This window comes from Pristiophorus japonicus, chromosome 22 (assembly GCF_044704955.1).
Source record: "Pristiophorus japonicus isolate sPriJap1 chromosome 22, sPriJap1.hap1, whole genome shotgun sequence".
Lineage (NCBI taxonomy): Eukaryota > Metazoa > Chordata > Chondrichthyes > Pristiophoridae > Pristiophorus > Pristiophorus japonicus.
The window spans coordinates 59,378,431-59,403,461 of record NC_091998.1 but is presented as its reverse complement, the minus strand read 5'-3'; the positions used below and the strand labels follow the sequence as shown (position 1 = coordinate 59,403,461).

At 45.1% G+C, this 25,031-nt stretch overlaps 1 protein-coding gene across 1 annotated transcript; it reads right to left on the bottom strand.

Moving 5' to 3' along the window:
* Window positions 1–7,445: 7,445 nt before the first annotated feature.
* On the bottom strand, window positions 7,446–19,626 carry LOC139234781 (histone H2A.V). The gene is made up of 5 exons (XM_070865472.1): window positions 19,523–19,626; window positions 13,475–13,552; window positions 11,568–11,681; window positions 10,116–10,245; window positions 7,446–7,800 (listed from the first exon to the last, which is right to left on the bottom strand). The coding sequence occupies exons 1-5, from the start codon at window positions 19,523–19,525 to the stop codon at window positions 7,739–7,741; spliced, it is 387 nt and encodes a 128-aa protein (XP_070721573.1). The 5' UTR covers window positions 19,526–19,626; the 3' UTR covers window positions 7,446–7,738.
* Window positions 19,627–25,031: the final 5,405 nt, after the last annotated feature.

The window sequence follows — 25,031 nt, the reverse complement described above, 5'->3', positions numbered from 1 at the left end:
TCTGCAAGTTTATTAATATCCTCCTGTAATTTGTGGCTGTCCTCAGTATTGACTATCGCCCCCCAATTTGGTGTCATCTGCAAATTTAGAAATTGTGTTTTTGATTCCAAAGTTTCAATCGTTAATATAAATTATGAGCAACAGTGGTCCCTGCACTGATCCTTATGGAACACCACTACCCACCTTCTGCCACTGTGAATAACTACCTTTTACCCCTACTCTCTGCTTTCTGTCTTGAAGCCAGCTAGCAATCCATTCGCCTACTTGTCCCTGACTCTGCATTCTCTGACCTTGTTCATCAGTCTATTGTGGGGTACCTTATCGATGGCCTTTTGAAAATCTAGATAAATTTAATCTACTGCACTACCATTGTCTACTCTCTGTTAAAAAAAATTCAAGGTTGGTCAAGCAAGACTTTCCCTTTTGAAATCTATGCTAATCATTAGATTTTTGGTTTCTAGATGTTCTATTTTCTCCTTTAGTAGTGATTTCATTATTTGTCCTACCACCGATGTTAAGCTGACTGGTCTATAATTCCCTGGACATGTTCTAGCTCCCTTATTCAAGAAAGATATTACATTAGCTATCCGCCAGTCCTCTGGCACTACACTTTATTCCAAAGAATAATGAAATATATGTAGTACTGCTTCTGCCATCTCTTCCATAGTTATTTTAAAATACGTGGATGCAATCCATCCAAACCAGGGGTTTTATCCTCGGAGTTTGATTAGTTTATTTAACATATCCTCTTTAAATTTTTTTAAATGCACTTATCTCATCATCCAATGTCATGTCCACCAGTTCTATCTCCCTGGTAAATATTGAAGTGAAATTATTATTTAATATTTCTGCCATCTCCCTATTATTACCTGTGGTATTATCTTATCTATCCCTTAATGTCCTTTTTTTATTGATGTGCCTATAAAATATTTTATTACCTTTTGCCTTCCTAATTGTTTTTTTGTCTTCTCTCCTAATCTCTTCGTATTCTCCCTTATCATGCACTCCCCTGCTGTCTATGCACTTAACGTATGCCTATTTCCTTACCCCTTGTTCCCTTATGGTTTTATAAGGTGGGTAGTGGTGTTCCATAAGGATCAGTGCAGGGGCCACTGTTGCTCATAATTTATATTAACGATTGAAACTTTGGAATCAAAACCACAATTTCTAAATTTGCAATGACACCAAATTGGGGGCGATAGTCAATTAAGAGGAATATATTTTTCCTGCAGTCTGCTGGACACGGTTTTAAATGTTTCCCATTACTGTTCTAAATCGTGGTTTGCCAATATTGTTGCCCATTTTATTTTCCTAAATTCTATTCTCAGCCCCTCAAAATCTGCTTTTCTCCAATCCACAAACCTGTTTTTTGTCATTCTTATGTTCTCAATTATCATCTTAAAAAGTGTATTACATTATGGTCACGATTGCCAAGATGGTCCCCTGCTTTTACTTCTCTGGTTCATTCCCTATTATTATATCCAATAGCGAATCCTCCCTTATTGGGGCTTTTTATATATATGAGAAAGGAGTCCTGTACATATTGTAGGAACTCTATTTCCTTTACCTACCTGTACTGTCCAATTAATATCAGGGTAGTTGAAAATCCCCCATGATTATTCTTCTGTTTTCTTTTACTCATTTCCTAATTTGTCTGCACATTTCTTCCTCCACCTCCCTTCTTTATTATGTAGCCTGTAGACTACGCCTATTATCGTGATTGATCCCTTAATATCTTTTTATCTCTATCCATATGGATTCTATTTTTGTTCTATTAATTCTGCAACTATGGCCTTCTGGGGCAACGCATTCCATGTTCTCAAGTGTAGACATGATTTACCTTAAACTACTGTAGTTCTAATTTTAAGAGAATGTCTCTTTGTTCAGAATTCCCCTCAAAGGAAGAGCCACTCTCTATTTATCTTGTTAATTCAAGCACCTCAATCTGATTTTAAACCCACAATATCTAGTCAGATACCCAATAGATTTCATAGTAAACATCAGAGATAAGCTCACAAACTCCAATTAATTAATTCAGTTTATCCTAGTGATCTATTTTTTCCCCCTATAATTGAGCTTCAAACATGGAGGTGATGTCTAACCCCAACTCTCTAACCCCATGGTCTCCAAACATAGCAGGTCCTCATTCTTTACGGACATGCTTATTTGTACTGCAAAAATGGCCACCATGCTCCTCTTTGTCTATGATTGGTCCCTTTGGAGGATAAGCCACATCCTGAAGTTTCACAGGAATGTGTAATTGGAACCGCCCACCCCAAGATCTCACTGACTTTGCACGTTGTAACTCGATCCACTTTGACTTCCCGAAGCGACAAGAGGACAGAACTCCCCAGAAGACAGCAAGGGCCAGCCAAAGTGCCTTATTCCAGTGCAAGTGCATGCTGCCCCCCCCACACCATAGATGAGGCATTGTGTATGGATTATTAACAGGTTTATTGGTTATGAAATGAATAGTGAGTGTCATGACTTCTGGATATCATCCACTCCAATGTCCCTTGTAGGGGGTAGGAAGAACGTGATTCATCTTCCGTGAGTTCCCTCGCCCCGTGTCTTCCCCCCAGCTTTCTCTCTTTCCTCCCTCTCCGCTCCCACCCCTTTCTCTCTTACAGCCCCCGTCGCTCCCCCGCAGCTTCTCTGCCCACTTGCCGGTCCTCTCGACCCCCCCCCCCACCACAATCAAGTCGGCAGTCTCGGGCCTCAGGTCCTGTTTCTTGGCACCATATGGAGGGAATGAGTCGGGGCCGGGCCAGGACCGGGGGGGGGGGGCAGAGCTTGACAGATGCCACTTGGGGGGAGGGGTTTGACAGATGCAAATCTGGTCAAAAAAAAGTGCAGTACAAATAGTTACATTGATTCTTTAGGCACATAGGAACAGGAGGGGGATATTCAGCCCCCTGAGCCTGTTCCACCATTGAATTAGATCATGGCTGATCATTTCTTCGCCCACTGTCTACACACAAGCATTGCGGGATAGCAATCAAAAGCAAAAAGCATTGCTGATTTTTCTGCTTCACCCATTCAGCCAATGATAAGTATGTCAACTACAGATCTGACTGAGATCAGCTACCACACCACAGACCAAGGATCAAACCCAGAACCTTCCTGGTCTGTATGGCTTAATTACTCATTGCCTTAATTAACTGAGCCATTGGGGGAAACTGTTTGTTATGTGTCTTATAAATGATAGAAGTAGCAGCACTGTGAGAGTTACCAAACAGCAACACCACTTCTAGGGAGCTAGCAAGGTGTGACGAATACAGATGCACAGGGACTATCGGAGGTGGGACCACTCGGCACTTCCCCCAACAGGCTGTGAAGTGCTTTAAGGTGCTATATAAATGCAACTTCATTCTTTGTTTAAAAATTTTGAATACCAAAATAGTGAGGTGAACACTATGGTATCTAAAAAACAGAAAATATCCCCCAGGATTATCTGGAGTCAAGTGGGAGAAATCCAGCCCGCAGCGACAGGTCTACTACCCCACCAGGTTCCATTAATGAGACGGAAAGAAAATATATTTAATCTCACATCTGCATGCACTTTCTATCAACTTTTCCCGTAAGTTCCCATGTCACCACTAGCAGGAGGGGTTAATTGCAGTCTGTCAAGTTTACAAAAGGCATAGGAATGTGAACAGAGGAATTCATACTGGAAACACAAACATAAAGGACTAAGCGTTTATAACTTTAAAATGGGTTCTGAATTACATTACACCCTGGTCTAATTATTCCTTGCTCTCTAACCCCACTTCATCTGAAGAAGATTAGACGTTACCTTGTCTAAATAGCCAATCACATTGAAGAATTCCCAAAGGCAGTAAACCAGGAAATAAAAGCACTGATTTTCCTTCGCTAACACTTTTACAGAGCAAAATAGGGTTAAGGTAGAAACTGAAATATCAAGCAAACTTAAAAATTAATATGGCCCAGGAATCCCGGTTTCCCCTTCCCGCAGATGTTCGACTGGATTCTAGAAAAATGCTCACCCACCTGAGCCTGCTGCACCCACGCGAGATCCTAGTCCGGAGGCCTCTCCTGACGTGCATGCGCTGCGACAGTCAGGACGTGCGCAGGCCTGGAGCTGGAGTCACATGGCTTTGGGTAGCCAATCAGGTATCGTATATTCTCATTCATAATAATGGGAACTCCGTAAATTGGAGTTCCCATTATGATGAATGAGAAACAGCCCCCAAAAAACACACATAACCAATAATAAAAGATAGAAAAAATGCACAACATATTTTTATTAATTTAATTTATATTTTCCCGATTATCCCTGAATATTCCACAAATATAAAATTCATTTTTCAGGACCAGAACGGTTGTTCAGCAATCAATACATCGTTAAAATCTCAGTTACACCTTCCAACAAGGCTTAACCTTTTATGACATATTTAAGTGATATTAGATTGGAAAAGCTCATGTTTGTGTCAGTTCAACTGATTTCACCGATTGCCGGCTCTGGGGAGTTCCACAGCGCAGCCTGTGAGGGAGCAGGCAATGACTAATCGCAACTTCAGGATTTCTGTGTTTCTGCGCGTGCGCTAAATCCTGAAGATACGGTCAGTTTCAGAGGAGTAATGACAGCAAACATGAAGTTTTGCCGTTACCACTGCAAAATCCGGCCCATTGTGCGTCAGTCACAGAACCTGGTAGCTCATTCCTGTTTTACAAATTTTTTTACTGTAAACCTTGCTTGACTGAGGTACACAAAGGTGGATAATTCTCTTACCTGGTGGAAATCCTGGCTGATTTTTCAGTTAGCCTAGCAGTGTTTAACACTGTTAATTGCCATTAACTGCTTCCCTCGCTGACTGAGTACAGGCAGAATCACCCCGTCTACATAGCTTAATACATATAGTGACTTTTATCTACTGAGCCATTACAACCCATATATTTCCAGCGTAATGGAGGTGTTTGTGCTCTTAAAGTCAGCATTTGTGGAGGTGAAAAATTTCTCAGTAACAAACCTACCGCTCAGTTTACCCCAGCTAAGTGAAGTTATCGCTGATGCTTTACAATTAGTTATGCTTTATAATTACAGGGTAGTTAGGTTCAGAGACAGTATTTTAAAGCACGATCCTTACAATGGAAGTCAAGGTTCTACCCTCACCAGTCCACATCCAAACATACTGATTTAAGTTCAATAGAGTTTAACTGAAACCCATTCATTACCTGACAGAGCACTGACCTGCAAGTGTATAGGATGGTAGTTTGATACTGTGCCAGCCAGGTCATTGTTTGGAGAACAGGTCAAGTTTGAACATTCTGATCAATGTTTGGCTCAATGATTTGGACTGAATCAGGCAAGCCTGTGTAAACTAGTGGATTCCTAGTCACAAAAAAGCCTAAAGAGGCAGAAATAGCACTATCAGCACATCAGGAAACATTCAGAACGAACTAGATTTAGCAACTAAAATCACAAAGACAAGGTTTTTCAGCAATTGCTGCTTTAGCTCGATAGTGGATTCAATTACACTGGTAAAGTACAAATAATTCTTCTCAGGCAGTCCCTCGGAGTCAAGGATGACTTGCTTCCACACTAATATGAGTTCCAAGGTGACCAATGAGGGATCTACAGTGTCCGTCACAGGTGGGGCAGGTGGTGGTTGGAGGGACGGGTGGGTGGGGTGCTTGATTTGTCGTACGCTCCTTCCTGTTTGTACTTGGCTTCCGCGTGCTCACGATGAAGAGACTCAAAGTGTTCAGCGCCTAAATAATTACACCTAACTAGTATGCCAAAGAGTTGACAATTTATACTGCACAGGAACAGATTTAAACAACAGGGATTCAGAATGCAGATTTAGGAAATAAACTATACACAAGTGACAATCTCTTTACAGTTGCCTTTTCAGTTTACCAGTTGTTGGAGGGTGATCTCACAGACTGCGCAGAAAGAATAGCGAGGTACCCAAGTAGTGTGAACCCTTGTTCCCACACTAGTGTGAATAATCAGTGCCTGGAAAGAAGATTTTGCTATCCAATCAAGCACAAGCACAGAAAGTAAGATGCTTCCCAGCTAAATGTTCTGACAAAGGTCTCCAACCAGAAACATTAACTGGCCTTTTATAGTCAGTAGTGACAGACTTGCTCTGTATTTCTATTTTTATGACTGTTTTTTAGCTTTTCTTTTCACCTCTTCCCAGCTACGTCAATTTCCAGAATTGTGCTCCTTACATCAGTCTGACATTTTCGTTTTCCATCCACTTACCGCATCCACCAGGTTGTAGCTCTCCAAACTTATGCCAAGGATCTAAAGTTTGAACAATCTCCTATCCACTTCCCATAGAAGACCCACACATTTTGGAAGGAGAGAATAATCCATGAAGTCTCAAATGAGTGAAAATTTTTCCAGCTTAAATGGAAACGAAACAGCGGACAACTCTGAAGTCCCTGACTGATGCTGCAAGCTAACTTCAGGTGGTACAGAACCTGGGCCTGCTGCTCAATCCCATACAATTTCCTTCCCCGTTATCACCACCACCTATCGCAACTTTGTCAAACCTCCATTGCCATTTAATGAACCGTATCTTTATTGCCTCAGGCAATATCCTCTAGCCAGCCACCCAACTTCCACATTCAAACTGCAACTCTCAGAATGCTGCACTAGATGCTGCCCCTAGATGCTCACTAGACTCGACTGACACTTAAGAATCAAATCAAGATCCTTATGCTCACTTTTAAATCCCCCAGTCTCACATCCTAGCAATGATTCCCCATATGACTCATCTCTCCTGATGTTCATCATTCGGTCCTCTTCACCAGCACGTTATGCCTCGATCCTCAAAAACGCTTTCCTGCGCTCATGCTTTCAAAAGCCTACCACAAACTTATTTTAACATGCTCTGTCACCCCTCAAGTTCAACTGCATTGAACTTACTTCCACTAATTCAGGGCCCATTTAATTCTCCAGTCTGTAAAGTACTCTCGAATATTCTTCTGACATTGGCACTATGCTATAAATGGACATACAATTATAAAAGGTACCAATTGACAGACAAATGGTTTGCAGCCATTTTTCAAAAATCAGGCATCAACTTAAAAAATTGAAGCAAATTGAGAATTCAGGCAGAACTATTCCATGCAAAGACAAATTGAACATCACTAACAGGACTACTGAAGCAAGCAATATAAAGGCCGAGATAACTTGATAGTTTAGGAAAAAGAGGGATTTTGACAAGGAGAAAACAAGTCCAACCCAATAAGAGAAGCCTAAAGAAAAACACGCTTGCTAGGCAAAATAGAGATGAGGGAAGCCATTTGTCCCAACTAATCTTTCATTGCAATTCAACTACTCTAAGTATTGAAAATCCAATTATATCAAATTACTTCAAAAGGACAACACTGTACTTAACCAATTGCTTCCAACCTTCCCTTGTAATAACTTCAATAATCTTTTGAAAGGACACACGGTAAACACAAGATTTTTAAAAAATGGTTTTATGAATTGTTTTAATTGTATAAAACACACTTGTGTAGGCTAGTTGTTGACAAACTGCTGTATTTTCTAGTTATATTTTCATACAGCTTCAAATCTAAACTGTAAGACATACAAACGGGTCTCAGATTATATTGAACACTAAAGTAATCTCCTAAAGCTCTTCCATTTTATTTTAACTACTCTTTTTAAAAAAAATATGCCAAGTATCCCCAGGTTTCTTCTGTCCAAATTACAGTACGACAGTAGGGAGGAAGAGGGTAGGTTCAAAACTGGGCTTTATGCAGTTTTCTGCTGTCCCTTCTTCCCAATCAGAGACTTGTGGATGTGGGGGATCACACCTGTAAGGGAAAACAAAATAAAATGTACAAATCCAACAGCTCAGAGCATAGCTTCATCAAGTTCATGCACCGTATTCACTCCCCCCCACCACCCACCCCACGAGACTGCCCACCTCCACCATTCCCTTCTCAAGATGATTATTCTGGGAGATGGGAATGTCCCCATAGCTGTAAAAGTAGGCCAACATGTGGCAGTTAAAACTGAACACTATGGACAATAAACAGCTATTATGGAAACAAATTCAGATGCAAGCTAAAAAAAATACAACCATAGTCTAATATTTATATATAATGAGCTGCCCTACTGCCCCGTAGGTATTTATGGTAATGAAAATCAAGCATCTCACATAGATTACTTGAAACATCTATGTTGAGAACATCAGGTTGACAACTGCCTGGCTTGAACACAATATTTATCAAATCGATGAGTATTTCCCACATTGCTACCCCTAGTACTAGTAACATTAAGAAAAGGGAAAATAGTTCTGATAGATTACGAGAGAAGGCATTTTTAAAGCACTTCTATTCAATCTAAAAACTTCAAATGTCTTAGTGACCGATGAGAAAATGTAATTTCTTGTCTCAGTTTCCTGATGTTTTACATTTGCTCTCTTCAGCCCCTCCATGACTTATTTTATAGGGAAAGGCCTTGTGCCTCCCAGAGGAATGCCATTGCAGACTAGCCTGCCCAGGACCTGATGGAGCTGCTGTACAACATGAGCAAACTTTCCCTGTGATATGCCACTGTGGGGTGGGGGCGGGAAAGAGAAAGCCAAGTAAAGAAACCCAAATAAAGTCCTTGTACACCTAAAAAAAAAAGTTAATTTTTCCAGGAAAAAATCTTTCAAAGCTTTCCCCCCTCAAGATACCAACAGCTGGGGTAGTTCCAAAGCCACCTGTCATCCTCCAATTCCTAACTCAAGCAACCAGAAGTAGGCACTCTGAAGATTTCCCCCCGTACAAAGTGAGCTTGCCGACCAGCAACCTGTGGCATAGACGAGGGACCCGTCTGGTCTTTACAGTTCTGTTCCACAATGGGCACTGGATTTATCAGCTATCCAGAACAAAAGGTTCCCTCCACTTCCCTTCCTTAAGTCAGTTTGTGTCCCTTCAATATTGTGCTATATTTCATTATAATTAAGATTGGGTACACACACTGCGCTGAGCAGACAAAGCTGCAGGTTGAACCCATTAGTCAGGGTGGCCATTCCTTTAGGTGCTAGAGGTACAGGTACATGGATGTTAAACAGGTACAGATCACGCTGAACCGTAATGCTCTCCTCACCATCCAAGGCACTCAATGACATTCACCAAGTGTGAGCGCCTGGTTAAATACTGGAGGGCCAGTGCTTATTAAATGTAAGTCAACCTAGAGAAGAGATATAGGAATGAAAAACAACTACCACTACACTGAATTATCACCCAGCAGCTACAATGTGCACACTTTTATTGAAAGAAACTAACCTGAACTAATCACTAAGTTTCTGTTCTTTCACACCAAGACAGACATCTGAAACTTTTAATGCTCTTAGAATACAGGACTTTCAGATGATGTGAAAGCATTAATATGCTGTGATCAATGCACACGAGCCATTCTAAACACGTTGATGTAGCCAAAGTAGAGTGGATAGCATGCATAACTTTCAGCAAGTTTCTGATCTCAGAGAACATCTATTGGACACCCTACTTGGAGTTATTAAAAACAGACAATGCACCCACCACCACTAACATCTCAAAGGCCAGCACAAGAGCTATTCACCTTTTTGTGGAACAGTGTGCAATACTCAATGTACAACATAGCAGCTCATCAATGCAGAAAGCACATTGAGTTTTTAAGAACGTTCTACAATTTAAGTCATTGTCAATAATTTAGACCAACATTAAGGTCGAATTCTGAAATTCTCCATTAAAAATCCCCCCCCCCACCCCGCAATGTGTCGATTGTATAATCCCAAGAATGTAGTTAAATGAAGTAAGGAAAAGGAATAATTAGCACCCATTGTCAATAGTACTGTTAAGATGCCAAAGTGCCTGCATCACCTTAACTTTGTTCCCCTTTCCAGAAAGTTTACAGCAGATCTCATCGACAGGGCCTTGCCATAAATTTCTCATACATCATTAGATTGAATACTTTAACAGTAATTCAGAAAAAATCTCAAAATCAAGGCAATACCCCAAAACTACAACAGCTCATTAAGTTTTGTTCCTTTATCTTGGATGTAGTATGTCATATGCAAATCAAATGTCCACCTCAGTCCTATTCACGCACACCAGTAGCTCCCCCAAAACCACTACTGTACCAAGCTAACACGTACCGCCACCAGCAATGGTTGCCTTGATCAGCGAATCCAGCTCCTCATCACCTCGGATGGCCAACTGCAAGTGACGTGGCGTGATGCGCTTTACTTTCAGGTCCTTCGATGCATTTCCTGCCAACTCCAACACCTATAGAATATCAAGTTAGCACGGTAGTTTTCAAAATTCTTTTGTTTACAGCTTCTGAATAAATTAAAGCTAAAAATTACTAATATAAGAATTCCAAGAGCAATAAGTATTTGTTTTGACAACACAAGTTTTGTTGCGAATAACACAAGAAGCTAAGCAGGCCAACGTTCCCGGATTTCCAAGTTTCGGGAGTAACCTCCATCTAGTAAACTCCCTCCTTGACCATGCCTTTGGCTCCCCATCCTAGCTTTGCTATGTCCATCTGCTGCTCCCTATGCTGAAGTCCACTGTATATCTTTCGTTCTTATGTAAGGATCAGTATACAAAAAAAAACTTGCATTTCTATAGTGCCTTTCACGACCAGACGTCTCAAAGCGCTTTACAGCCAATGAAGTACTTTTGGAGTGTAGTCACTGTTGTAATGTCTTCTTCTTAGGCGGTCCCTCGTATCGAGGATGGCTTGCTTCCACGCTAAGAAGGGATGGGTTCACAGGTGTTCCAATGAAGGACCTAATATTCCAGGTCCTGAACTACATGTGGAAGATGCCTGTGTGTGGATTTTTTAACGTGGGGTGGCCGTTGCACACCAGCCACCACATGGGCTTGACAGAGCTAGGTCTTGGTCCAGTGGCAAGGATTAACCAAGACAACTCTGCTGCACGGACCTAGTGCGCACACATATCGCAGTGTGGGCTGGCCCGCTCTGGCCCTGGGGCCTCACCTCTTCTGGACCCCGAACTGTCGCCTCTCCTGGGCCCCGGTCACTCCGATCCTCTGCCCTAGTCATTTGCTGCACCTCTGCCACGATCTTTCATTGTAATGTAGGAAAGTGCAAATTGCTGCACTCACGTTCAAAACCCCCCCATGGCCTCACCCCACCGTATATCTACACAACTACACTGCACCCAATAAGTTTCTCATCACCCGCACCACCATTGGTAGATCCTGTCTTCTGGAATTTCCTGCAGAGTTATTTCTGTCTTGACCTATCTTACCCAAGTCTTGAAAATCTCTCCTACATAGCCTTTGATTCCCCTGCCCTAACTGTATCCATTCGCTCTGCTGCTTGGGATACACTATTTGTTGTTCCTCACTAAACTGCTTCAAGTCTTCTTGCATATGAAGAATGCTATAGAAAGGCATGTTTGTGTAACTATCACCTGGAGTAGTTTACATCAAGGACATCAGGAGCATCACCAAACCAAAAGCAGCAACACAGGCAGATATTTTGTAGCCTTGATTTCATTCACACTCTTCTCATCCTAAACCAAAAAGACTGTGCCCAGTTTTTGAAATACAGGTCCAACTCCATTATCACCTACCTCAGCAGTGAGATACTCCAGGATAGCTGCACTGTACACTGCAGCTGTAGCACCCACCCGTCCATGGCTAGTGGTACGAGTCTTCAAATGCCTATGAATACGACCTACAGGAAACTAGAAGAAACAATACCAAGTGAAACCTGTCAGCCCATTCAAAAGGCACAAGTGTGTACATCCAATGCAAGGAATAAAACCCAATTATGCATCATCCATTGCTACGTTTCATGTTGCTACACAGTTCTTCCAGTCCTAATAAAATATATTCGACCGTAGCTCAATATGCAAATGTTGAGGTATTTAAGCACGAGAAGTCTAATGTTCCTCAAAAATTGGTTTGACGTTATCCAGTTCTTGTTAAAAAAATATATAATTGGATATCTGGATGTGAGCAGCAATGGCAAGGCTGCATTTATCACCATCTCCAGTTGCCCTGAGAATGTGGTGACTGGTCTTCTCCTTGAACTTTGCAGCAGGCAGTGGTATAAAGTTGGGTGGGAGTTATCAACATCGACTCCAGAAAGTCTCATGGCTTCTGGTCAAATTAAGTCAAGGAAACCGGATTATCTTGCGTGCTGCCACCCATTCCTCCACGCTGAACATTAATTGGAGGAAGCAAGAACGCAGAATGTACTTTGAATGGCTTTGTAGTCCTGCTACCTGATCTGGTCATGTCCTGAAGGGCACAGCTGCTAGATTGGGATTGTCAGGCAATGAGGGCACCAATACATCTTGTGCTAGTGGTCTCTTCTCCACAGTGAAGGTATTCTCCATTGTGTAGAGTGGCACTACAACTGTGCTAAGTGCAACAGATGAAGGACTGATCTAGAGCCCAAGACTGGATAGCCACGTGGCACTATAGATCAACAAACTGTATACCACCACAATCTAACTTCATGGCCTCAATGGGAAGGGTAGAAGGGTGTGCCAAAAGCAGCACCCGGCATGCCTCTGAATTAGGTACCAACCGAGTGAAGTTAAAATAACTGCATGCTGAAAACACCAAAAGCAACAGGTTTAAGATAGTGCTAAGAAGATAAAGCCGAAGCGTTTCCAAACATCTTTAGTCTAACGTGCTGACACTACTTGATCTTTTTCCCCTTCATAGATGCCGGTGTCCAGCTAATTCAGTTGACTCTGGCATTAAGCAGCTTAGTGTTCTGGGCAGTGAAGGCTTTGGGCTCAGACAACATCCCAATTGGAGTGAAGACTTGTACATTAGAATTAGCTGCCCCACTAGCAAAGCTATTCTAGTGTAGCTGGTATTTGCCCAACAAACAGGAATATTAATCACCAAAACAGTATAAACCAGTTGCTGCTGCATCAGCCCTTTTCCAGTCATCGGCAAAGCAATAGGTAGGAGCCATCAGTAGTGCCATTGAGCAGCACGTAATTGTCAATAACCTCACTGATGCTCAGTTCAGGTGCTTCTAGAAACACTCTGCTCCAGAACTCATTGCAGCCTTGATGCAGACATGAATACAAGAGCTGAATGCCAGAAGGGAGGTATCTTAAATAGCATGGCATCAAGGATCTCCAACAAAACAAGGGGTCATTGGGAAAACCGGCACGTGCTGGCTGGAGTAGTCCCCGACACATTGGGAAGATCATTATTTGCTGGAGGCCAATCATTGCCCCTCAGGACATTGCTGCAAGTTCTGCAGGGAAATGCCCTCAGTCCAAATTATCTTCAGCTGCTGCATCATAAAGGTCTGAGTAGGGCTCTTCACGGATGATTCTAGTGAAGCCCCTCAGAGCATTTCTTAATATTAAATGTGCTTTATCAATGCAAGTTGTTGCTGTGGAGAACTTTTTATAATTAGTATCGCAATTATTTGGAGGCATGTTCCCAATTCTGAAAGCTCACCTGTTTCTGTACTTGTCAAACCTATTCTGAACACAAAGCCTACCTGTAATCCTGCTCTCTGAGAGCGGGAAACTGCTTTAGCCTTGGCCTTTCCCGAGTCCTTCCCAGCTTTCCCGCCAGCCTGCCAGGGAGAGGTAAACAGACCATCAACACAAATTAAACTTCTACAGATCTAGAAAAGCCTGCAACACTTGCACAAATAAACATTTTTAGTTTACAGAAATGCAGTGGGGCTGCTTAAAAAAAAACTTTTAATACAGAATTTCTCTTGTATGCAGTTGATCATCAGCAAAACCATCATATAGGGCCCAAGTTTCCACATGATTTCCGCCTGATTTTTAGGAGCAACTGGTGGAGAACGGACTATCTTAGAAATCGCAATTCTCCACATTTTTTTTTCTGCAGTTCTAGTCAGTTAGAACAGTTTCACTTTGGAACAGAATTTTTTCTTCAAAAGGGGGCGTGTCCGGCCACTGACGCCTGATTTCAAAGTTTCCACAGTGAAAACGTACTCCAAACTAACTTAGAATGGAGCAAGTGGAGATTTTTGTTGAACTGAAATAACCTTGTCTACACATTAAAAAATCAGGCGCAGGTTACAAATTAGGTGTCCAGAACGAGGTGGGGGGAAGGGAAGTCATTAAATTCTATAATAAATCCTTATTTATACTTATGCAAATAAATCCAACCTGAATAAAAATTTATAAGCAAAGAAAAGATTAAATAAACTATCTTCCTACCTGTGTGAAAGTGCTTCAGCCAGGGAGAATGCTGCAGGAAGCCTCACAAGTTGAGGCAGCCGTTCGTTCCCGACGGCGGGGGGGGGGGGGGGGGGGGGGGAAGAGAGAGGAAGCCGTTCCCGACGGCGGGTGGAGCCGTTCCCGATGGCGGGCGGGGGGAGGAGGAGACAGTGAGAAGGCTGCAGGAAGCCTCAGACAGCAGGGGGGGGGAGGCCGTTGGGAAACGGCTGCCTCAACTTCTGAGGCTTCCTGCAGCCTTCTCACTGCTGCAAGAAGCCTCAGTGCTGATCATGGAAGGGCAATGTGCTTTTATTAAAAAATGTTCAAAAATTAAACAGCTACAAAGAACTACAAAAATGGCCGAGTGCCAATGTTTCCTTCACACTGCGCGTGCACAAACGCTCCAACACGCAGGCGCAGGGTTGCCGGCAGGAAAAAAACTAATTTAAATGGTACCCACCCCCTTCCACTTACAAAATCAGTGCGAGTGGTAGGCTCCACCCCCCTGGGCACCGCGCCAAGCAGACATGGAGCTGCAGGGCGCTCCAGAATCGCGCGTTTTTTTCCGGCGCCGTTTTCGGCGCGAAAAACGGGCGCCCAGCTCAGAGGGGCGCCTGTTTTTTATCGTGTGGAAACTTGGGCCCTTAGTCTCATGATAGCGTATTCTGGCTTCACATTAGATCAGCGAGACCAACATTATTACAAATGCCCAATGACTATAATTTCTATAATCTGAAAGTTGGGAGCATTTATATTTAGTGTTGATCAGTATAGACAGTTAAAAAACTATATGCTAGTGCTTTAGAAAGAGACACAAGATGCATTTTAATTCTCACTCGAGACATCACATGATGCAAATTCAACATTTCCAGTTGAAATAGCAGGAAGTACTCCAGAACTAAGCTGGAAAGCAATTGCATTTAACACTCAGGATAATTTAATAACCACAGAGCAACATTTTTCTGGGGCCAAACAAGAATTTAAGAAATTGAGGAGAGAAAAAAGTTACTCAATAAACCTCATCCAAGGTAGACAGAACACTTTTCATTATGCAACTGCTAGTACAGGTACAGCATCGAAAACCTGAAGTTCTGAAATTCAAAATGTTACAAATGATCCGTGGCAGGGTCATCCAGAAAATGTTCCGAAATCCGGCCCCTCCCCAACCCCCGCCTCACCGCCCCCTCAAAGAACAAGCTACATTCAGAAAAAATACAAACAAAAATCAGCACCTGCTCCATTTTTAAAAAGAAAAATAAGATTACTCTCATCTGTCACTTTGCCAGAGTGGGGATTATCGAAAAAGGACATTTGGTAAAAGAGTCTGAAATAATGAACTACATGTTTGGGAATGTAACAAAGTCAACCTGTTTTGGGCTAGTTTTTAGTAAGAATATGAAAGAATGGAAGTGGAACATTCCATACATCTAGTACCTACTCTCAGAAATACCTCGGCCCAGGCGTTTCCAGACTCGGGGTGTCGGAAAGTTGTTCCGAAGTTTGGAAATACCCAAACCTGGGCTCGGGCGTTTCTGGATTTGGGACGTCAGAACGACGTTCCGAAGTCTGTAAATACACAGAATCCAGAATGGCTTCGGTCCCAAGGCGTCCGGATTTTCGACGCTGTACCTGTACTTCACAATTGAAGAGACATGTGAGATACAGGTCCAATCTTCCAAATTTGATAAAGTATTCAAGAAATTTTGAACCAAAAAACATTCAACAATCTTTTAAGACAACAAGCCTATTTTCAACACACAGGAATTATTTCCAATTCTATTTAATACTACTTCTGTAATGATGTACTGCCACAAAATTTTGGTTCTCAAGTGCACTTCGCCTCAAAACCCAGCAATCTGAACTTGGATTTACTGATCCGAGTATTGTTTGACCTATGAACAATTATATACCACTCTCAACATGTGTTCAGGATGCAAGTAACGAACATCTGAAATGGGATTTTGAATGTAAACTAGCATACAACCAACTGTAAGCAAGTCAGACATTTGTTCTGAATCTACTGTTGATTACCAAGGTACAGCAACAAATTGTATTACACCAGAAACATTTATGGCTAGGCCAAGTTTGTTCGGTGGCTGGAGTTATCCAGTTCAAATACAGGATACCACAATTAGATCTTAATTTTTTGATTAGCCGGCACCACTTATGGTAGCAGCACCTGCAAGTTAAATAATGCCAAATAAATATGTGGCGCAGCTCGGAATAACCCGGCTCGGCTATGTGAGGCCCCACAGGGGCCGGAGGCGGGCGGTGGAGCAAGATCCCAACATGATGTATCGTGAGCCTGTCACCACCAGCCAGAAGTACGGATGGTGGCTGCACCGGGAGCCCGAGGAGGAAGTGTGGGACACGCTGCACTGGACTTCAGTCGTTCGCTATCCGCTCGCTGACAGCGAGATGACACGGTACACCAACCGTATGGCACTGACGAACCCCCACTATTGCTTATTCTGATCAAGTGTGCTCGCCCCAACCTCCTGCGAAGGATTATCGTTTACAGACCGAGAGGGCCCAGAGAGTCCCAACCCCAGATCTCGACTCTCAATCTTCCAGCGACTTGCCTGAAGCGGGGGGGGGGGGGGGGGGGGGAGGGGTGGGATGTGTCTGCGAGGGGTATGGGGCAGATGATCAAATCAACGGCCGAAGTTGCAGCATGACCTTGTCCAGGCATGTAGTGTAAATATATAATTCTGCGGCAATAAAAAGACAGATCTTTCACCCAAAAAAAAAAAAAAAAAAAAAAAAAAAAAAAAAAAAATATTCTTATGTTCAATATTCTTAACCGGGCATTTAGCACAAAACCAGACTAATGCACTCTTCACTCAGTCAATGCCAACCTTCCTCGAGTTCAGTCACAAACGCAAATCTAAATCATCCATGTGTCATCTAAGAGTCTGGAAATTGGACAATGTAGGTGGCCAAGAATCCATCTGCTTAGACACATAACTGCTATTCGTCAACCTACCAAAGAACAATATATCCTTAATCTAGGTTGAGCATCTGAAATCCGGAGGTCCGGAATCCAAACCGCACCCACCTCGGGCCACCGCCGACCTCTCTCCTGTCTAAGGCTGACCTTGCTCCCGCCTCAGATCTCTGCCACGGGCTAATGTCGTTCCCGCCTCGGGCCAACCCCGCCACACCAAGACAGTTCCAGATCCGGACGTCAGAAAGACGTTCTGAAGTCCGGAAATATTCGAACCTGGGATCAGGCGTTTCCGGATTCGGGCTGTCAGAAAGGCACTCCGAAGTTCGGAAATGCACAGAATCCAAAACGGCCTCAGTCCCAAGGCTTCCGGATTTTCGACGCTGTACCTGAAGCAATATATTCCCTCACAAACCCTTTAAGCATATTGAAATAATTGAAGTTGTAGGAGATTCCAACCCTCTCCTATAAATACAGTGCATTGTTGACACTTCATTTGAATTATCTTGACAATTCAATATGTTTATTCCTGCTTTATGATATTGCTTAGTTTAAGCTACTGCATGTTTCAAAAAAGTTTAAGCACATTAACATTTCTACTCATCAGGCATGGACTGTAAAAAAAAATTTGAAAATACTCTACACTACACACTTGAAACTGAGCAGAAACCCAAAACAAAAATGTCATCCCAATCCTTATAAAAATGAAGGTTTGGTTATCGCCATAAAAGCATCGACAAAAGCTCCCCATTTGCAACTTTTTAGCTCTGCGAAACATTTTGCAAAACATTAAATCAAATGCATCATAATAAGGTACTTCTGTAACTAAACTAGTCTGGTATTGAGAGAATTATTTTTGTTAGTTACACTGGCATTCAAAATCGAGAAAGTACTTAAATGAGTAAGACAGGCAACTTCATACAGTCTGAAAATTGTCTGACATTTATAAATTGAGTCTTCCATACACCAAGGTCTGAATGTTCAGCCATATACTTCAGTAAAGTTAACTCAAGTCTGAATTTTTAGCGTTGCAATTCCAGTTTGTGGAACTGTTAAACTTGAGTGGTTGCATGCAATAAATATATTTACCAAATGGGGTCAGCACTAAAAAAAACACATCATACATCGGTATCTACAAACATGTCAAATCGAGGATAGGCACTGAAAGCTGTGCTCAGTGACAGATCCCAAGCCTCTCACACCGAGGGCAGGGAAAGACAAGGTTTCCTGCCAGCTCACTGTCACTCAAACACAACAGAGCGAGAGCCAGAACTGGCACCGGGAATAATACCCAAGACGGGCACTGGGTGAAATAATACCCAGGACGGGCACCGTGTAAATAAAAACTGAACGGGCACCATGGAGAATAATACCCAGGACGGGCAGCGGGGGAAATAATACCCAGGACGGGCACCGGGGGAAAATAATACCCAGGACGGGCACCGGGGGGAGAGAATAGACCCAGGACTGGCACCGGGGGGGGGAATAGACCCAGGACTGGCACCAGGGGAAATAATACCCAGGACTGGCACCAGGGCAGTAAATAGACCCAGGACTGGCACGGGGGGGGGGGGGAATAGACCCAGGACTGGCACGGGGGGGGGGAGAGAATAGACCCAGGACTGGCACCGGGGGGGGAGAATAGACCCAGGACTGGCACCGGGGGGGGGGGGGGGAAAGAGAATAGACCCAGGACTGGCACCGGGGGGGGGGGGGGGGGTGGAATAGACCCAGGACTGGCACCGGGGGGGGGGGGGGGGAATAGACCCAGGACTGGCACGGGGGGGGGGGGGAAATCCAGCTTCCATCGCTCGCTCCCGTCAGGAGAGCGGGAAAAAGGGAGGGAAAGTAACTCCTATAACAATTCATGCAAATAAATCAATTACCACAGGACGCTTTTAAACACGCCCCGGTCTCAATTTACACAATCACACACACAACCTTACACATTGGAGAAAACATATTATTGAAGTGGGAGAGAGAATGGCCTGGGAAATCTCCCGAGTGGGGGTTATGGAATCGAAAGCCCAACAGCTCACGCAGCCGGAGCCACACGGCTAGAGCCCGGAGATTTAAAGAGTTAACCCCGGGCTGGACACACACACAGAGCCGGGCCGGGCAGCGCAGGGGGTGAGATTGGGCGGGAGGCGGGCCGAGGGATCGGGCGGCAGTCGGCCACTGGAGATTGGGCGGGAGCGGGGATTGAGCGGGAGCCGGGCCGGGGGTGGGTGACGCGCGCTCGCTCGGCGTCTGTCATAAAGGCGCGAGCTGCCGGCGGCGGGATACAAAACCTCTCGAACAGCCCGGCCGTGAGGTGATATTGGAGGAGGCCTGCTCGGCCCCCTCTCGCTCGCTCTCTCTCTCCCCCTCCCTATCGCCCCGCTCTCCCCCGGCCTCCGCTCACCATCTTTCGCTCCTGTCAGCGCTCGCTTCCTCGCGCCCACTCTCCACTCAAACAATAACCGACACTGCCCCGCCGCCCCGCCCACATCCGGGGCCCAGCCGCCACGCCAAAGTTCGCGGCCAATCGCCGCCCCGCATACTCATTCAAACCCGCCGGCCGGCCAATCGCCGCCCCTCTTCTTTTCACGTCCTTTCCCCGTGTCAACGGCTTTTTTCCCCTTTTTTTTGCACGCGGCGTTTTAGAGCGGAATTCGCTTCATAAACGATTCTTTTTCTTGCTTGTAAATTCAAATGTGCGTGTTTCGCTCGACAGCAATCTAACTATAGGATGGAACCAAAAAGAGAAAAGCCTTTATTTGACATATGAAGCACGACCAATCGGACTGGAGTTTCCACATTGTCCCGCCCACCCTAGGGTATTATCTACTTGTTGATAACGTGATTGTATTATATTTATTTAAACAAACTACTAAATGCATTATTATTAATTTTTGCCTGCTTCTGATGAAGCTGAAAGCAGCAAAGCTACTTTAGTGAATATGGTTTGGTAAAAGGGGGTGGGCAGTCACCGTGTGATTGACGGCGGAACTGTCCACTCAGGCTGCGCAGCGTTTAATTGACAGTTCCAGCAGCCAATTAGTGGGCGGGACCCCTGTCAACGGCGCGCGTTCAGTTAGCAACGGGAGATGGCAACGGGCAGTGATTGACAGAAACAGCAACCAATTCACACAGAGAATGGCAGCTTTAACACAGTTTGAAACCCGTTTTGAAAAACAACAGCGTATGTGTCCTTACATTTGCATCCTGCATATGCAACGTTTACAATTTGCTTTCAAATTTGCTCTTGTCAGTTCTGCAGGATAAGCGCCCGAACGACCCCTATCCCTTGCTTTATATATGTGTATATATATAGCAGTTTATAACTACCACTTAATATGGGTCATCAGTAAATCAGTGCAATGCAATGAATGGCAGGTTTAAGTGTGGTATTCATTTATTTTTGTTGGTATTTGCGTTAACTTCGTGGTCGCAGAGTAAACAGCCGGTCCATCAACAGGTGGTCTTCAAACAGGTTGCACCATATGCTCCTCCCAGTTGGAAGCTGCAAATAAAGAATAAGCAACAAGGGGTTTATCTATTTAAGATATGTTTCCTGATATATTTAAACTTGATTTAATGCATTTTGCATTGCTGTCATTTTCATTCTTTGCCTTTTATACCTTGTTTGTGTCTCTGGATAAAGAAGTTTCTCCTGAATTCCCGACTGGATTTATTATTGACCGGCATTCAGTTAGATCCCGGCTGACCTGTACCTCAACTCCATTTTCCTGCCTTTGCTCCATATCCCTTGATACCCTTACCCAACAAAAATCTTATCGATCTGAGTCTTCAATTTTCAATTGTGGCTCAGTGGGTAACACACTCGCCTCTGAGTCAGAAGGTTGTGGGTTCAAGTCCCACTCCAGGAACATGAGTACATAAATCTAGTCTGGCGCTCCCAGTGCAGTGCTGAGGGAGTGCTGCTCTGCCGGAGGTGCCATCTTTCGGATGAAGACGTAAAAGATCCCATGGCACTGTTTCTGAGACGAGCAGGGGAGTTATCCCTGGTGTCCTGGCCAATATTTATCCCTCAATCAACATCACAAAAACAGATTATCTGCTCATTATCACATTGCTGTTTGTGGGAGCTTGCTGTGCGCAATATGACTGCCACGTTTCCAGCATTCATCATCATCATCATCATAAGCCGTCCCTCGAAACGAGGATGACTTGCTTCCATGCCAAAAAAGGATGAGTTCACAGGTGTTTCAATGAAGGACATAATATTCCAGGTCCTGAACTGCATCCTGAAGGGTGGAAGATGCCTGTGCATGGATTTTTGTGTGGATTTTTTTAACGCGTGGTGGCCGTTGCACACCAGCCACCACATGGGCTTGACAGAGCTAGGTCTTGGTCCAGTGGCAAGGGTTATCCAAGATGACTGGAGATCTGCTCTGCTGCACGGACCTAGTGCGCACACATATCGCAGTGTGGGCTGGCCCGTGCTGCCCCTAGCCCTGAACTCACGCCACTCCTGGGCCCCGATCACATCCCTCTAGTCTCTCGCCGCTCCTTTGCCCCGACCTCGTCGCTCCTGCTGTGTCTTCCCACGCTCCAATCACCGACCTGGACCTTGATGACATCACTTCGCTGCCGTCGTCCTCCTGCACCAGCTCGCACTGCTCCCTGAAGTGGCATGCCTCTACGCTGCTCATTTTATGGCCCCGACCTACCGCTGGGGCCGCCACGCTGCTCCAACATTACAACAGTGACTACACTTCAAAAGTACTTCATTGGCTGTAAAGCGCTTTGAGACGTCAGGTGGTCATGAAAGGCGCTATATAAATGCCATTCTTTCTTTTTCACCTGAACCAGCCTTTGGGGGGGAAGAGAGTTCCAGATTTCTGCTACCCTTTGTGTGAAGAAATGCTTCCTTATTTCACTCCTGAATGGCCTCGATCTAATTTTAAGATTATGCCCCCTCGTTCTGGATTTCCCTAGAGAAAATATTTTCTCTGTAACTTCCCGATTAAATCCTTTTATAATGTTATTCGCAGGTTGTTATTCTGACTTAAAACTCTCATCGGGAGTATTGCGATGGATGGGTTCACCACTCTAGTCATGTGTATCCCACTGGATGCCAACCCAGTATGTAGAGGCTGGAGCTCTGGTCTCTTGCTGGAGTTGGGCTCGAACCATAACCTTACAACTTGGAGACTGCTTGATAGCTTAGTGGGTTAATTATAATACTGGGCCATACAAAGCAGGCATTCCAAAATTGGATCCCTGAGTTAGATAATCTCATCCAAGGCAACAATAAAGTCAGAGCAAATGACCTCAATGCCCTTGGGTTGGTGACGAGGAGAAAATCAGGCTGAGGTTAGGGCTCCTGATCACAATCCAGTAACTCATGCTGTATGCCATTATTGACACCTGGAGTAGGATTTTTTTTAAATCAATATTTTACTATAAGAAATACTGTCGTGTATCTGTGCTCTGGGACATTAGTTATTTCTATCGGGACTGCCCTTGAACTGGTTAAAGTCCTATATTAAAAACTCCCATCAGCGAGCACCTGCCCAGATTTTGCACGTAACTGAAACTCGGTGCACAGATTCTGGATAAGATGCGTCTGAGTCGCGCTCGGACAGTGAGGCTCAGAGACAGCATGTTAGCACAGGGCTGCGGAGACTGTTCCCGGGGGCACAGAGCTGCAGGGACAGTTGCTGGGGGCACAGGGCTGCAGAGACCGTTCCTGGGGGCACAGGGCTGTGGAGACTGTTCCCGGGGGCACAGAGCTGCAGGGACAGTTGCTGGGGGCACAGGGCTGCAGAGACTGTTCCTGGGGGCACAGGGCTGCAGGGACAGTTCCTGGGGACACAGGGCTGCAGGGACAGTTGCTCGGGGCACAGGGCTGCGGAGACAGTTCCTGGGGACACAGAGCTGCAGGGACAGTTTCTGGGGGCACAGGGGTATGGTGGTCAGTTCCTGGGGGCACAGGGTTGCAGGGACAGTTCCTGGGGGCACAGGACTGCGGAGGACAGTTCCTGGGGGCACAGGGCTGTGGAGACAGTTCCTGGGGGCACAGGACTGCGGAGGACAGTTCCTGGGGGCACAGGGCTGTGGAGACAGTTCCTGGGGGCACAGGACTGCGGAGGACAGTTCCTGGGGGCACAGGGCTGTGGCAGACAGTTCCTGGGGCACATGGCTGCAGGGACAGTTCCTGGGGGCACATGGCTGCAGGGACAGTCCCTGGGGGCACAGAGCTGTGGAGACAGTTCCTGGGGGCACAGGGCTGTGGCAGACAGTTCCTGGGGCACATGGCTGCAGGGACAGTCCCTGGGGGCACAGGGCTGTGGAGACAGTTCCTGGGGGCACAGGACTGTGGAGACCGTTCCTGGGGGCACAGGGCTGCGGAGGACAGTTCCTGGGGGCAGAGGGCTGTGGCAGACAGTTCCTGGGGCACAGGGCTGCGGAGGACAGTTCCTGGGGGCACAGGCTGACCCAGGCAGCTGCAAGCTGGGAGCGTCACTGCTGCGAACAACTGGTCATTGCCACAGGAACACTGAGCAAAAATCGGCAGGAAAGAAAATGGAGGTGGCGATGGTGTTATGGAGACCTAGCCCAGGGTACCTGACTCATTCCACAATTTCTGTCTCCCTCGACCCCTCAATCAAATCAAATCATTCTGGAAACAGTCCTGCTTTTAAATGTTCGTGTTTCCCTTCAATCGGCCCCTCTTTCAAAGCTGCCGATTCTTATTTAGGTAACAACACCACAGATGCTGGCCACACTCAGGCCCTTGCCCAGATGTCCTTTCTTCATCTGCGAGTGTTGGCTGCTATTCGTTCATAGGCAGCATCACAAATGACTGATTCTGCCGTCACTCAATGTTCACATAAGCGTTTCCAACAGAGATTACTGGGGACCGTGGAGCGGGGACCCTGGTTAATATTTCCCTTCCTGACCCGAGGAGCGGTGGGATGCTGAGGCTCTGTATGTAATGCCCGATTTTGAATTATTTCTTCACTAATCTGAGTTCAATACATTACAAGGCATTGCTGCCCTCACCAACAAACCTACAGCTCATCCCAAGATAAAATTAGTTAGAAACATACTGGGGCGATTTCCCGTCCTGGTTTGGGGGGGGGGGCAAGGGCGATTGCAGGCCTAAAGTTGCGACGTAGCACTTAACATCCGTTTCCCGCAATGTCCAACCCGCGCCGATTGTGGAACAGGTGGAAACAGGAGTAGCATTCCTGCCCGAAAGAGGTGAGATCCGGCCTACACTGTGCAAATTGGCGTCCTACACTGTATTTAGAATCCGATGCAGTCCTGGTCTACCACCGGATTAGTTCCACACGTGTAACTGAGCGTTGAATGGCCAAACCAGCGCCCCTTGAAGGGACCACTGCAGGCTGCTCATAGAAAAAGCTTTGCCAATTGTAAAGTCCTGTCCCCTCAGTACAGATTCACACGAGGCATGTAGTGAAGTCAAGGTCACTCTGGACCTGCACCTCTATTTCACAGCTCTGGAATGCTGCACTTGCCTGAGATCTGTCCTTATATACCTGTCTCTTGCAAGTGCATCCCTGGTGGTAAGGTATGCTGGTGGTTTCAGGTCATATCTTATTACAGTCATGTATAGCATGATAGGATACAGTTATATATAATGTAAGATACATGACATCACCCTCCCCCAAGGTCTTATTGTCTATAGGTTCAGTCTCTCAGGTGGTCTACGCTCTCGCGTGGAGTGTCTGAGTTGTGGTTCAGTTGTTTGCCTTGGGGTCTGTTTTTCTTTGGGTGTGGTTGCTGGTATCTCGCCTGGGCTGTCTGTTTCGATTGGTGTGATTGTTGTTGACTCGCCTGGGCTGTCTGTTGGGATTGCCCTTTCCTCAGGTTGTTCCCTCTGTCTGTCCACCAGGTGTGGTGCGAGTTCCACATTGTAGTCTGCCTCTGGTTCCGCA